Source organism: Hemitrygon akajei, chromosome 24 (genome assembly GCF_048418815.1).
Source record: "Hemitrygon akajei chromosome 24, sHemAka1.3, whole genome shotgun sequence".
Classification (NCBI taxonomy): domain Eukaryota; kingdom Metazoa; phylum Chordata; class Chondrichthyes; order Myliobatiformes; family Dasyatidae; genus Hemitrygon; species Hemitrygon akajei.
The window spans coordinates 53,299,201-53,315,386 of NC_133147.1; the positions used below are offsets into that span (position 1 = coordinate 53,299,201).

The following is a 16,186-nucleotide window of genomic DNA, read 5'->3' on the forward strand; positions in this document are numbered from 1 at the left end:
GAGGAAATAAAGATTTGACGTTTTAGACCCAGAAACCCCTCGTCATGAGATGGTAGTTCGGAGTAAGGGAACAGACGATTCAATTTTATGACTGAGAAGGTACAAAATATAGTTAGCACGTTTGTAGATTACACTGAAATAGGTGTTGTCGCTGATGCTGAAGGCAGTTTTCAGTATTTTTAAGGGATTTTTATCAGCTAGGTAAGTGAGCCAAGGAATGATAGATCCGGATAAATTTGGGCAAGTGCGACGTGTTCCGCTTCGGGAAGACAAATGAGTGTAGACCTTTCACAGTGAACCGTAGGGCCTTGGGAGTATTGCAGAGCAGAGAGATATAGGGGTACAGGTAGATGGCTCCCCGAAAGTGATGACACAGCTAAACTGAGCGGTAAGGAAGCATTTGACACGTTGGTCCTCATCGGTCAGAACACTAAGTGTAGGAGTTGGGACGTCACGTTACACTGTAGAAGACGTCGGTGGGACCACACATGGGGTGTTCTGCTCCTTTCTGGTTGCCCAGCTATAACAACGATGCCATTAAGCCTGAGAGGGGGCAAAGGATATTTTCCAGGATGTTCTTGTGCCTGGAGCGTTTGTGGTACAGTATAAATAGGGGCTGGGTAGGCTGAAACTGTCTTCCGTTGAGTTACGGAGGCCGAGGTGTGACCTTATAGTGGCTTGCAGGTATTTAGGACCCTGGTGAGACCCCTCTAGGGATACTGTGCTCAGCTTTGGTCGCCTCACAATAGGAAGGATATGGAAACCTCAGAAAGGGTGCAGAGGGAATTTACAAGGATGTTGCCTGGATTGGGGAGTATCCCCTGTGAGAACAGGTTAAGTGAACTAGACCTTTATCCCTTGGAGCATCGGAGGAATAGAGGTGAACTGATAGAGGTGTATAAGATGATGAGAGGCATTAATCGTGTGGAGAGTCAGAGGCTTTTTCCCAGCGTGGAAATGGCTAGCACGAGAGGGCACAGTTTTAAGGTGCTTGGAAGTTTGTACAGAGGAGCTTTCCGGGGCACAGTTCTATGTTTCTATATTTCTAAAAAATCTTAGGGGTGTAGATAAGGTTGGAGGTCGTTGCCGTTTTACCCAGGGTAGGGGATACAGGTTCAAGTTTAGAGGGGAGATATTTAAAGGGGACCTGAGGAATCCTTTTACCGACCTGAAGGATGTCTGTGTATGGACCGAGCTGCCAGAGGAAGTGGTTGAGGCGGGTACATGAACAATATTTAAAAGACCCTTGGGCAGATACAGGGATAGGAAAAGTGTTGAATAGTAGACCTTGCAACTCAGATTGTGAATTTCTGGTTTAGAGGGATATGAGGCTTGTTGAGATAGGAATCCTGGCCAGCAGGTATAATTTGGGCCAAAGGGCCTATTTCAGTGCTGTATGACTATAACTCTCCCCATTGCTCCTACCCTCTAATCCAGTCTGATGGACCGTGTGTGTGTGTGTGTGTGTGTGTGTGTGTGTGTGTGTGTGTGTGTGTGTGTGTGTGTGTGTGTGTGTGTGTGTGTGTGTGTGTGTGTGTGTGTGTGTGTGTGTGTGTGTGTGTGTGTGTCTGAGAGAGAGAGAGAGGGGGAGAGAGAGAGAGGGGGGGGGGAGAGAGAGAGAGAAAGGGAGAGTGTTGTACTTTCCAAAGTGAAGCTTCGAGAGTACAAAGTTTGCATGTGCCTGTCAGAATAGAAGGTAATGTCAACAGATGTAGGGAAGAGATAATGTGATTGAGGCACTGGTTAAGCTGCATTGCAGCTATAGGCAGATTATAACAAATGGCATGCTTGTGGAGTATAAGAAATGCAAGAGAACGCTGTAGAAGTAAATTACATTTTTAAAAAATTATTCTCAGCGACAGGTAAGATGCCGGAGGACTGGCGGATATTCAATGTTGTTCCGCTGTTTAAGAAAGGCCCTAAAGATAAACCAGGAAATTATAGGCTGGTCAGCTTAACATCGGTGGTGGGAAAACTACTGGAATATCACCCGTCCCATGTATCCTTGGACATGGCCAATCAAGAAATTAGCATTATCTGCCTTAAATATACATAAAGGCTTGTCCTCCACAGCTGCACGTAGCAACACATTCCGCAGATTCACCACTCTCTGGCTAAAGAAATGCGTCCCCATATCTATTTTAACAGGACGCTCCTCTATTCTGAACACGTGTCACCTGGTCTTAAACTCTCCCACAAGAGGAAAAATCCGTTCCACATCCACTACATTAACGCCTTTCACATTTCGATAGGCGTCAATGAGGTCTTCTAAATTCTAGTGAATACAGATCCAGAGCCTACAAACGCTCTTCATTTGACAATTCTGGAATCAATTACGCGAACCCATTTGAACCTTCTCCAGTTTCAGAACATCCTTTCTATGATAAGGCATTTGATAAGGTACCCCGTGCAAGGCATATTGAGAAAGTAGGGAGGGATGGGATCCTAGGGGACCTTGCTTTGTGGATCCAGAACTGGCTTGCTCACAGAAGGCAAAGCGTGGTTCAGACGGATTATATTCTGCATGGTGCTCGGTGACCAGATGTTACAGCAAATCATCGATAGGATGCAAAATTGGGCTGAGGAGTGGCAGATGGAGTTCAACCCAGATAAGTGTGAGGTGGGTCATTTTGGTAGGTCAAATATGATGCCAGAATATAGTATTGATGGTAAGATTTTTGGCAGTGCGGAGGATGAGGGATCTTGGGGTTCGAGTCCATAGGACACTCAAAACTGCTGCAGGTTGACTATGTGGGTAAGAAGGCGTATAGTGCATTGGCCTTCATCAACCGTGGGATTGAGTTTAAGAGTCAAGAGGTAATGTTATAGCTATATAGGACCCTGGTCAGACCCCACTTGGAGTACTGTGCTCAGTTCTGGTCACCTCACTACATAAAGGATGTGAAAACCATGGAAGAGGATATTTACAAGGATGCTGCCTGGACTGTGGAGCATGCCTTATCGGAATAGGTTGATTGAACTTGGCCTTTTCTCCCTGGAGCGGCGGAAGATGAGAGGTGACCTGACAGAGGTGTCTAAGATGATGAGAGGGATTGATTGTGTGGATAGTCAGAGGCTTTTTCCCAGGGTTGCAATGGCTAACATGAGAGGGCACAGTTTTAAGGTGCTTGGAAGTAGTTACAGAAGGGATGTCAGGCGTAGGTTTTCGATGCAGTAAGTAGTGAGTGTGAGGAATTGGCTGCCAGCAACGGTACTGGAGGCGGATACGGTGGGGTCTTTTAAGGGAGTCCAGGATAGGTAGATGGAGCTTAGCGAAATAGAGGGCTATGGGTAACCATTATCCCTGCCAGTGTTCTTTTCCAAACAATTCTGGCGAACTCCTCTCTCATACCTCTGTAATTCCCATTGTTCCACTGTTATACTGATATATCTGTCATTAGCTTCTCCTTCTCAAATTTCAGGAAAAATTAGATCAGACTATGATCTCTTACCCCTAAAGGTTATTTTACTTTAAGCTCTGTCAATTCCAGGTAACTGCACAACAATCAATCCAGAACAGCTGATCACCTATTGGGCTTAACCATGACCTGAACAAAAAAGCCATCTTAAAGCCATTCTTGAAAATTCCCTCTTGGGATCTAGAACAACCTGATATCCCGAATCTACCTGCATATTGACATCCCCCATGACGACCGTACCATTTCCCTTTTGGCAAGCATTTTCAATTTCCCGTTGTAATTTGTAGACTACATCCTTACTACTGTTTGGGGGTTGTATACAAGTACCATCAGGGTGTTTGTTTTCACCTTTGCAGTTCCTTTGTTCTATCCAGAATGATTTTACAGCTTCCGACCTTATGTCATCTCGTTCTAAAGGTTTGATTTCATTATTAACTAAAAGAGCAATGCCACTCCTGCTGCCCTGCTGCCTACTTTTTAATTGTATGTGAATCCTTGAACTTTAAGCTCCCAGCCACAATCTTCTTTCAGCCATGATGCAGTGATGCCTACAACATCATGCATGCCAATGTGTAACTGTGCTACAAGTTCATCTACCCTATTCCGCATACTGCATACATCAAATACAATACCTTCAGTCCCGTATTTATGCTTTTCAATTTTGTCCGCCTTTCACATCGTAACTCATCCTGTTGACTGCAATTTTACCTTATCATCAGCCTCTCATTGCTGGAAATCTCACTCCACATTGACTTTGTTTGCAAACCAAATACCTCATCCTCAGCCCCATCGCCCCGGTTCCCATTTCCCTGCAAAATTAGTTTAAACCCTCCCGAATAATTCTAGCCAACGAGTCCTCAGGAAATTGAACTTCCTCGGGTTCGGGTGTAACCGTCCCTTTTGTACAGGTAGTACCTTACCCAGAAGAGATCCCAGTAATTCACAAATCTGAACGCCTGCCCCGTGTGCCATTTCCTCATCTACGCTATGGAAAGATTGAATTGGTAGCGTAAGTGGTGTATGCAAGGTCGATTTCAACGTTTAAGAGAAGTTTGGATAGGTACTGTATATGAATGGCAGGCTTATGAGGGCTATGGTTCTGGTGGAGGTGGGTGGGAGTAGGCAGATTAAATGGCTCGACACGGACCAGATGGGCTGAAGGGCCCGTTTCGGTGCTGTACTTCTGTCTGACTCTTTGACATGGATTTCAGGTGGGAGGGCAGTTAAAATAGATGTGCGGTGTAACATTTTTTACACAGAGAGTGGCGGCTGCATGAGGAGGCCACTGAAACACCGGACGGATTAGAAAGAAGTCGACTTGCCATATGGCATGTTGCCATAGAGTCTGCTTGGTTCACCAGTTCTGAACGGCCTGCTCTTATGTGTAGAGGCAGCCTGTCTCTTATCTCTACATGCAGACTCTTCCTCTCCGTGTAAATTACCTTTAAAGCTTTAAAAGCTTTCAAAGCTCCCGAGCGTTCCGCTCCATATCGTTTCCTTTTCCTGTCACCCTCTTTCGGGCGTTCTACCCCCTTAGACCCCGACTCCTGTATTCCTCCCGGGACCCATTTTTCGCACGATGGACCCTACTGTCCCTGGAATTGCAGCTCACCTTCCCCGGAATCTCCGACTCAGTTTGCCCTCCTGAGCAGTGCGGAACAGAACTGCGACCGCTAATCGTAGCGACGTCAAGCAATTGCTCTTGAACTGGAACGGTGCAGCGACCCACGGTGGGGCTGTCAGCGGACCCGGGGAGACCTGAAAAGGCGACGTGCGGCGGACCTGAATGCGGCTCTGGTACGGGTTCGGAGTGCTGACTGGGTTATAGATGATAGATTGCTGATCGATGGGGTCAGAGTATGATTCACACCCCGCCGGTCCAATCAGCTCAGTGAGAGGAAGTTAGACCGATGACACCAGGAGAAACAGAGAGGAAACGCAGTGGGGAACCGCAGAACTATGTCAGTTCAAAAACACCTTTTTTTCTTACAAGCCATGTACTGCTGCCTTGATTGGCCAGGGCCTGAAGGGTACAAGGAAAAGACAGGAGTTTGGGGCTGAGAGGGAAATTTGCTCAGCCAAATGGATTTATTCTGCTCCTAGATCTTACGGGCTTATCATGACCAATATGTGCAACGGGACAGCGTAAAAGAGCTTCGCTCTGTATCTGATCCTTGAGCTTTCCTTTAATCGAAATACAGCTCATTACAAAGATAAAACCCAAACTCTTACACCGCTGGAATTTATTCTGCCACTCGTTCAATATACGTGCAAGTTGGGTGGGATCCAGGTTGACTTGGTAGTGTGGAGTTAGAATGGGCTTGTCCATTGGCACTTCTGGAGAGGTGATTTTCTGGCTGCATTCTGCAACGAGCAGTGCTGGGGCCTCTGCTGTCTGTGCGATGTATAGATGAAGAATGAAATGTTAGATAGGTGGCTTCACATACAAAATACCGGAGGAACTCAGCAGGGTAGGCAGCCTCTATGGAGAAGAGTACAGTCGAAGTTTCGGGCCGAAATCCTTCGGCGGGACTGGGTGGCTTAGCAAGTTTGCAGATGACACGAAGACTGGAGGAATAAGTTTGTCAGAGAATGCAGCGGGATATAGATCCAAGACCCAAGATTCAAGACCATGTAATGTGATTTCCAGTACACAAGCGTAAAGGAGAACGGACGAAATGTTACTCCGGATCTGATGCAGCACAAATAAATAGGTAAATAAGTAAATGCATAAATAGTACAATTGTCTGCCGCAAAGCATAATTAGATAGCTTGTGTATGTATGTATATATACACACACACACACACACACACACACACACACACACACACACACACACACACACACACACACACACACACACACACACACACACACACACACACACACACACACACACACACACACATCTCACCCCTTATTTTCCCCTCAATATCGGTTCCTCTGCTAGAGGTCTGCGATGTTTAGGGTACGGTACAATATCTTTGCTGCTCCTATATTGTGCTCTTCAAAACCGTGGGGGAAGTAACTGTTTTTGAATCTGATCGTCCTGGTTTAGAAGCTACGTTGCCTCCTCCCTGATGGGAGTGGGACAACTAGCCCATGAGCAGGGTAGATGTGATCCTTCATGGTGAGATCAATTGAAGATAGTGGGAGGGAAGAAATGGCAGATGACAGTTAATCTGGTTCAGTGTGAGCTGTTGCGCGTTGGGAGGGTCCATGCCGAAAGTGGACAGTTAATGGCAATACCCTTAAAATTGGCTTGAAATTGGCCACCCAATAGGTTGGGTGTCGTAGAAGGCGTAAGGCATCCTTGTAGCTATTGGTCGAAGCATTAGATATAATCGTCAGGGAGTCACGTAGCAACTGTATAAATCGTTGCTAACCTGAAGTTGAAGTGTTTTGTGCGGTATCGGATGTCCCAGTACAGGAAGGACGTGGAAGCTTCGGAGATGGTGCCTCTAAGGAGTTTGTACCATAGCATCGTGGGTTTCTTCCGGGTGCTCCGGTTTCCTTCTACAGTGGTCACATAGAAATTGTCCCATTATTAGGCTCAGGTTAAATTGTGGCATTGCTGGGCGGCGTGGCTCGAATGGCCGGAAGGGCCTATTCCGTGCTGTATATCAATAAAATAATGAATAAAAGAGGTACACCAGGATGCTGCCTGGATTCGAGTTTTTTCCAACTTCTTCTGTACCCTACCCAAAGCTTCCACATCCTTCCTGTAATGGGGCAACCCGAAATGCACAAAACACTCCAAGCTCGAGTTGTTTGCTCCGGAGCTTCGGCGGCCGAGGGGAGACCCCGATGTTACTTTACACAATTACGAGAGGCACAGGTAGTGTAACCAGTCAGTGACCTTTTCTGTGGATGGGAATTTTAAATACAGGAGGGTACATTTTTGACGTGAGAAGGGAACGGGTAAAGGGGTATTACGATGTATGATTTTATACACAGACTTCTGGGTGTCAGAACGGGCTACCAGGGGTGGGGTGAAGCAGTTGCAACAGGCATAGCTTAAACGCCATCTATAAATTTGCTGGAAATGCAGCCATTGCTGGCAGAATTTCAGATTGTGACAAGAGAGCGTGCAGGAGTGAGATATATCAGCTAGTCGAGTGTAACAACAACTTTACACTCAACGTCAGTAAGACCAAATACCTGATTGTGGACTTCAGAAAGGGTAAGACGAGGGAACACACACCAGCACTCATAAAGGGATCAAAAGTGGAAATCTGGAGTGTTTTCAAGTCCTTGGGCGTCAACATCTCTTGAGGATCTAACCTGAGCCACAAAGAAGGCAAAACAGCGTCTATGCTTGAGAAGATTTGATATGCCTCCAATAATGCCTGAAAATTTCGACAGATGTACCGTGGACAGCATTTTAACTAGCTGCATCACCATCTAGTACCGGGCTGTGGGGAGACGAAGCTACTGCACAGGATCAAAGTGAGCTGCAGAGAGTGGAAAACTTAGTCAGCTCCATCATAAGCACCAGCCTCCGTAGAATCCTGGAAAACCTTCAGGGAGCAATGCCTCAAAAAGTCGGAGTTCATGATTAAGGACACTCATCACCCAGGTCATGCCCTGTTCTCTTTGCTACAATCATGAAGAGAGCAAAGACGCCTGAAGGCACACACTCAACGATTCGGAAACAGCTTCATTCCCTCTGCCATCCTATTTATAATGGGCATTGATCCCATGAACTTTTTTATTTCAATTTTTGAGCTACATATTCAATTTAATAATTTAATATATACATGTACTTAATGTAATTCACACCTTTTTCATCTCTTATTATATATTGCATTGCAGTGCTGCCGCAAAATCAACACTTTTTACGACATATACCAATGAGCTGGCAGGGAATGTTGGGACATGGCCATGTGTAGGCAGATGTGAGTCATGTAAATCTGCATCATAATCAGCACAGCCACGCAGGGCGGAATGGCCTGTTGCTCTGCCGTATTATTCGAGGTTCTATGTTCTGAGCGTTCTGTGCAACATTCTGCTCCCCAAATCCGGTGTGTAAAGCGGGAGAACTCTCGCGTAGAGACCTCCATTGCGAACACTGCTTGCTGCCTAACATCCTCCTTCTCCATCGGCAGAAGATGGACCCTGACGAGGATCCACCTGGGGGGCGGGGGGGGGGGGGGGTTGGAGAGGGTCCTGCTAACACTCGTCACGACGACGACTGTCGGTTGGAGCAATTCTGGCCCCTCCTGGGTAAATACCGAGAGAGGTGGCCAGGACGTACCTGAAGACCCAGTGGAGGACGCGGCCGGCGAAGATGTGGAGAAGGGGCTTGAGGTTACTTTTGAAGGAGGCCAGTCCAATGACGACGCAGCTGCTTTCTCAGACGCAGCCCAGACCTGGCTTCAAACAATGCTGGGGAGCCAGCAGATGGCAAAATCCGCTTTTGGACGTCGTGTCGATGTCACGAGAGATATCATACTCACTCAGAGAAGTGACCTAGAAAATGGTGCTTTGTGACTCACTCGTTCTATGGAATGTGTGATACCATCGCGTTAAGGGAACTGCACACTGTGTCTAACCTCGGGAGTGTGTGATGGAACGACATAGTGCGAACTCCGCTCACTGTCCCTAACCAGGAGTTGTGTGATGGGACGGTGTAGAGTGAACTTCACTCCGTGACTGTCTCCGGCTGCGTACGAAGGAATGGAGGAGCATTATTCTGCATCTGACCCTGGGAGTGTGTGATGGGACAGTGTATAGAGAAGTTCAGTTCATGCCTGCGCCGGGAGTGTGTGAAGGGACGGTGTGCAAGGAGCTCCAGTCTGTATCTGACCTAGGGAATGTCTGATGGGACGGTGTGGATAGATCTTCACTCTGTGTCTGACCTCGGGAGTGTGTGATGGGACGGTGCGGAGGGGGCTTCAGTGTGTGGTTGACCCTGGTAGAGTGTGATGGAACAGCGTAGAGGGTACTAACCCTGCCCCTGACACTGAGATTGTGCAATGGGATAGTGCAGAGGGAGCATCACTCTGTGGACTGACCCTTGGAGTGTATGACGGGATGGCGTGGAGGCAGTTTCAAATTGTATCTGTCCCAGGAGTGTGTAGTGGGTGTGGGGGAGCTTCACTCTCTGTGTGAATCCAGGAGTGTGTGTTGAGATGGTGTGGAAGGAGCTTCGTTCTGCGTATGATGCCGGAAGTATGTAATGGGACGTTGGAGAGGGAGCTTCAGTCTATATATGAACATGGGAATGTCTGTTGGGACAGAGTGGAGGGAGCTTCACTCTGTGTCTGATCTCGGGAACGTATAATGGACAGTGTGGAGGAAGATCCATTCTATGTCTGACCCCAGGAGTGGACGATGCGACGGTGTGGAGGGAGCTTCACTCGGAGTCATATCGTGCACTTTCACAAGGAAGTTTATTACAAGGTTAAGTTGCGTACTATTCTCTTCTACATCACGTTCATTATCCAACATGAAAGGGACCAACAATTGATTCGAATTGGTTTGCTCATAGAAGTCAGAGGATTGTGTCGGTGGGGTGGTATTCGGTCTGGAGGTTTGCGTTGGTGTTCCTCTGTGACCTCTGTTGTTTGCAATATCCGTAAATCAATTGGACAAAAATGTCGATTAGCATCTTGTTAGGTTTCCAGGTGACTGATAAATCGCTGGAGCTGTTGGCGGTGAAGAACGCTGTTAAATGATTTACATCAGTTACAGACATGGGCGGAGGGATGGCAGTCGTAATGTAATCTGGGCAAGTGTGAGATGTTGCATGTTCGAAGGTCAAAGGTGAAGGGAAATCATACCGATAGGAAGTGCACTCTATGCTTGTCTGCATTAGTTGAGACAATGGGTAAAAGAGCAAGGCCGCGTTTGGAGTAGAGTGCTTTCCTGGTTGCCTTTTTACAGGAAAGATTTCGAGGCTTTGCAGAGTTTGCAGAAGAGGGTTAGCAGGGATGTTACCTGGATTAGAGGATATGAGCTACGAGAAGAGATTGGACAAGCTGCAGTCGTGGAGGCCGTGGGGAGAGCTAATCGAGGCTTATAAAAAGATGTGAGGTGGAGATAGGGTAGACGGTCGGTAACCTTGCCCAAGAATGAAAATATTTCGGAGCAGAGGGCGTGGACTTAAAGTCAGGCGGCCGTTCGTTATGTGCCGTTTCATTCAAACGAGAGGACATGATTTGAGAATTGGGGGCAAAAGTTTAAGGGTAACACGAGGGGGAATTTATTTACTCAGAGAGTGGTAGCTGTGTGGAATGAGCTTCCAGTAGTAGTGGTAGAGGCCGGTTCGGTATTGTCATTTAAAATAAAATTGGATAGGTATATGGACAGGAAAGGAATGGAGGATTATGGGCTGAGTGCGGGCCAGTGGGACTAGGTGAGTGTAAGCGTCGGCATGGACTAGAAGGGCCGATGTGGCCTGTTTCCGTGCTGTCATTGTTATATAGTTATATTGGGTTATATGGTTATATGACCTGGGCGATCACTGTCTTTCCATGAACAGGATTATTCATGGGAAATCTTTCTGCGGAAGTGGTTTACTGTTGCCATCTTCTGGGCAGTGTCTTTAAAAGACGAGTGCCACCAGATATTATCGATAGTCTTCAGAATTTGTCAGCCTGGCGTCAGTGGTCGACCAGCTGCTTCCGTGGCTTCACGTGACCCTGATCGGGGGGCTAAGCAGGTGCTACTCCTTGGCCAAAGGTGACCTGCAGGCTAGCGGAGGGAGGGAGCGCATTACACCTCCTTTGGTAGAGACGTATCCCTACCCCGCCACCCTGAAGTAAAACGGGCAAGCTTAAAAGCGATACGTGGCGACAGAATTCTTCACACAGAGAACGGTCGATGCCTGGGATGCGCTCTCCAGGGTGGCGCTGAAGGCAGGTACGATAGAGGCGTTTAAAGATTTTCTTGGACAGGTACATAGTGCAATTGTGAAGAAAGCACGGTAGAGCCTCTGCTTCCTTAGGAGTCTGCGGAGATTAGGCATGACATCTAAAACTTAGAGAAAATTCTCCGAATGTGTAGTGTAGAGTGTTTCGCCTGGCTTCATCACGTCCTGGCATGGAACAGCCAATGCCTTTGAACGGAAAATCCTACCGAAGTTTCGGCCCAGCACATCTCGGGTCAAGCTCTCACAACCACTGCGCACATCGACATGAAATGCTGTCGGAGGAAAGCAGTATCCATCATCAGAGATCCCCAACACCAAGGACAATCTCTCCGCTCGCTGCTGCCATCAGATAGAAGGTACAGGAGCCCCAGGATTCGCAGCAAAAGGTTCAAGAACTGTTTTCCACAGGATCAGGTTCTTGAACAATTACATCCAATTGCTCCATCACTGAGATGTTTCCCACAACCAATAATCTCACTTTAAGGACTTTTTATCTCATTATCTCGTGTTCTCTATTATTTATTGCTATTTATTTATATTTGTATTTGCACAGTTTATTGTCTACTGCACTCTGGTTGATCTTTCATTGATCCCGCTATTGTTACTAGTCTATTGTTTTGCAAGGTACGCCCGCAGGAAAATTAATCTCAAGGTTATATATGGTGACATATGTGTACTTTGACAATAAATTTACTTTTGAATACACAAAGAAGGCAAGGGTATGAACGCTGTGTAGCCTGAAGGGATTAGTGTATTTGGACATTTGATCACTTGTTAATTAGTTCGGCACAATTTAGGATTTTGGTGTTATATCAGGTTCAGCAATCTTGGCAACACGAGTGAATCTGCAGATGCTGGAAATAAATAAAAACACGAACTGCTGGCAGAACTCAGCAGGCCAGACAGCATCTATGGGAGGAGGTAGTGACGACGTTACGGTCCGAAACCCTCCTGATGAAGGTACAAATTCGTAGCATATACTACCACGAGGGTAATTTTAGTTAGAGGGAAAAGCAATGGAATTTATGAAGAACTACAAATAAGTCAAACTGACGAACAGCCAAAGTGCAAAGAGACACACGGTGCAAATGCTGAAAAAAGAACGAGAACAGAAGTTGTAAATGATCATTGAAAATGAGTCTGTTCATCGTAGTGGTGATTGAAGTAAGTCCAGCAGTTCAATGTTTATTTATTTATTGACATGCAGCACGGAGTAGGCAGTTCTTGCCCTTCGAGCCGCGCCGCCCAGTAATCCCCTGAATTATTCTTATCCTAATTTCGGGGCAATTTGCAATGACCAATTAGCGTACAACTGGTACGTTTTTTTGGAATGTAGGAGTAGAACGGAGAACCCTGAGGAAGCCCACGTGGTCAAGGGGAGAACGTAAAACTCCTTAGAGGCAGCGACGTGAAATGAAACCGAGTCGCTGGTACAGTTATGCGTTGTGCCAACCACTATTCTACCGTGTCGCCCCGACCGTTGTACTAACTGCAACACTGCCATATTGAGGTGATTAAAGTTATCCAAGCCGGTCGAGGACCCTGATGTCTGTAGAACAATAAATTTTCCTAAATCCGATGTTATTCGACCTAAGGCTTCTGTATCTGATGCCCGCTGGTAGTAGCGAGAAGAGAGCACGGGCTGGAATGTGAGGGGTATGTCAAGATAGGTGCTGCTTTCCTCTGGCAGTCTTCCATGTGAATGGAGACCTTCAGGATAGGGATAACTACCCAAAAGAAATTTAAATATTCCCTTTGATGGGAGTTCAGTGAGACCCGCTGTCACTGCTACCCCTCTGTGATCTCGGCTGCTCTCCGACAAGGGATGCCTCTTCGTGTAAATGGAGTCAGTTGTGGGGTGGGCTTTGCCTGTGATGGTCTAGGCTGCACCCACCACATTTTGTATCTTTTTCCGTTCCTGGGCATTGGTTTTCCCATGCCAGGCAGTGATGTAGCCAGTCAAGATACTGTCCACTGTGTATCTATGGAAAGTAATCAAAGTAGCTGGTGTTATGACAAATCTACGCAAGCTTCTAAGAAATTTGACGTGCTGTCGTTCCTCCTTTGTGATGACACACACGCGTTGGTTGCAGGGCAGATTATTCAATATGATAACGACAAGGTACTTAAATCTACTGACCCGCTCCACCTCCGATCTCCTGATGAAGACGAGCTCATAGACCTCAGGCTTCTTCCTCCTGCGGGCGACGATTAACTCTTTGGTTTTGCGAGGAGTGAGGTTGCTGTTATGGCTCCACTCTACCAGATTTTAAATTTCCCTCCCATATGCCTATCAGCATACAACAGTGATGTCGTCAGAAAACTTAAACACTGCTTTGGATCAGCTCGTAACCACGGAAGCATAGGTATAAACTTAGCAGAGCAGGGGAGTAGGCACACAATATTTGGACACACCTGTGCCGATAGTGAGTGTGGATAAGATATTGTTGTCAATCCGTTCTAACTGGTTCTGGAGTGAGGAAGCCTAGGATCCATTTGCAAAGGGAGATACCGAAGCCCAGGTCTCAGAATATTGGTTAGGAATGTTAAATACTTAAAAATGAGGTGGTAGGGAGCTTAAAGATAATGTGAAAGACAAATATTTACACAGAGTGTTGGGCGGCTTGAATGAGCTCCCAGAGATAGAGATAGAACCACGTATAAAGTTTAGGAGATAATTAGACCGACGCATGAAAATCTAAGAAAAGGGGCATAGATCACGTAGGGACAGAAGGAATTTAATAACTTCTTCAGCACAGATTTGGCCTCCTCTGTGCTCTACTGATCTACGTTCTATCCTCTTCATGCGCTGTTCAATGCTGTCCATTCCAGAAGAAAAGTGGATGAAACTGCCTTGGAGACACTTCCACGGGGACCAGCTCCGCTGCGAGCAGCCTGAAGGATCTCGGCTCTAAACGTCAACTGTTTGTTCGTTATTGGGACTGATGCCTGACCTGCCGAGTTATTCCGGCACTTTTTGTGTGATTCCATTTCTCAGTCGTCAGGGCAGAGTTCGCGAAGGGTGTCTAAGCCTGTCTGGCCACAGTGAGTGCGGGGTGGGGAAGATCTTCCTCGGTGAAAGCCAGGTGGAGCGAGGCCGTCAGGGAGCGCCTGAAGACCCGGCGGAAATCACGGCCGGGGAAGACGTAGAGAAGGGGGTTAAGGGCGCTGTTGAAGGAGGCCAGAGCAAAGGTAAGGGCCAGCCAATCATTGAGAAAGGCATCAGAGATGTCACGAAGAAGGCTGCAGGCAATATTGGGAAGCCAGCAGATGATGAAGGCGACGACCACGGTCACTATGAGGCGGACGGGCTTCTGGGATTTGGCTAAATCAGCCATCTGCAGAATCCGGCCGATCATGATATAACAGGTTGACATGATTAGAACTGGGAGGCCGAAGATGAAGACATCCCAAGTTACCTCCAAAAAGAGCGAGGTATTCTCCCCGAAATATAGGATAATCCACTCAAACATCAAGTTAGGCAGGGACATGAGGAAGGCCAGGACCCAGGCTCCGAAGCAGGACACATATACCCAATCCAGGCTCAGCTGATGCCGGAACCAAATGGGCCGAATGACGACCAGGCAGCGGAAGATACTGATTAGAGTCAACAGGAAGGAGCTGGCGGACATGTTGATGATGACGACGCAGCCGAAGAATATGAAGAAGGAGTCATCTTGGGGAAATGAACTTAGATCGAAAAACATGGCCAAATGGAAAGGAAGGGTAAGGCAATACGCCAGGTCCGCCACAGCCAGTTTCAGGAAACACACCGTGTGGACTCTTCTCTCCATCTTGAAGCCTGTTACCCAGATGACTGCGCAGTTGCCGGGGACGCCCAGCAGGAAGGTGATAGCGAAAGAAATCGTGGACAAGGTGGCGGGTGCTAACTCGAAGTCCTCAGGCATGACAGTGTTGAAAGAGCCATTCCCACCGAGAGTGGAGTTGAACAGGTCCTCGGAGCGCGACATATTGGACCTGGTATGGGAGATATTATTGAGGTGAGAGATGTGAGGAATAGAATTTAAGGGTGACGTATGAGAGAGGGACAAGAGCTAAGCAGGAGAGAGGGTAAATGTGAAAAGCGATACAGAGGTTGGACAGGTGACGAAGGAAGGAAGAAGGAGGAAGAGTTTGAGGACAAAGCAATCGGAATTCAAACGTTGTGCTTCCTCACCGCCCTACCTACACCGTTGTGCTCCTCCACCCCCCAAAATGTGGCGCATCCTCACCGGCTTCCCAACAGTGCAACGCTCCCGCACCGGATTTCCAACAGTGCGGCACTCCATCACCAATCATTCCTCACACCACTTTATCCCCGGACCCAGAATCTTCTCTGCACCCTCTCCACGCTAGATAGACAATCCAACATTCGAAAGGTTTCATTGAGATCCCCCACCATTCCTTTAAATTCCAGCGAGTACAGACCTAAACCCATCAGACTTATGATAACACTATGTCCTTCTGCATCTGAGATGTTTGGATTTTTGTCTGTTTAGAAAATCGTCTGCATATTCATTTCTACGACCAAAGTGCATGACCCTGTATTTTCCAATGCTGGATTTCATTTTCCACTTTAACCCGTTTTCCTAATCTGTTGAAGTCCTTCTGCAACCTACCTGTTTCCTCAACACTACCTGCCCCTCCACCAACTTTCGTATCATCTGCAAAACTTGGCAACAAAATTATCCAGTCCATAATCTAAATCATTGATGCTCTGCATAAAAGGAAGCGGTATAAATGCCGACCCCTACGAACATCTCCAGTCACTTGCAGCTAACTAGAAAGGAATCCTTTTATTCTCACTCCCTGCCTCTTACCAATCAGCCAATGCTCTAACCATGCCAATACCTTTCCTGTAATAACAAGGGCATTTAACTTGGTAAGCAG

The 16,186-nt window shown here is 47.1% G+C and overlaps 1 protein-coding gene across 1 annotated transcript; it reads right to left on the reverse strand.

Annotated features, from left to right (window-relative positions):
• Nucleotides 1-14,322: 14,322 nt before the first annotated feature.
• Nucleotides 14,323-15,267, reverse strand: LOC140715746 (C3a anaphylatoxin chemotactic receptor-like). Its single transcript, XM_073028116.1, has one exon. The coding sequence runs from the start codon at nucleotides 15,265-15,267 to the stop codon at nucleotides 14,323-14,325; it is 945 nt and encodes a 314-aa protein (XP_072884217.1).
• Nucleotides 15,268-16,186: the final 919 nt, after the last annotated feature.

Coding starts and splice junctions, on each gene's coding strand:
- LOC140715746 (XM_073028116.1), bottom strand. CDS start 15,267: ATGTCGCGCTCCGAGGACCTGTTCAACTCCACTCTCGGTGGGAATGGC.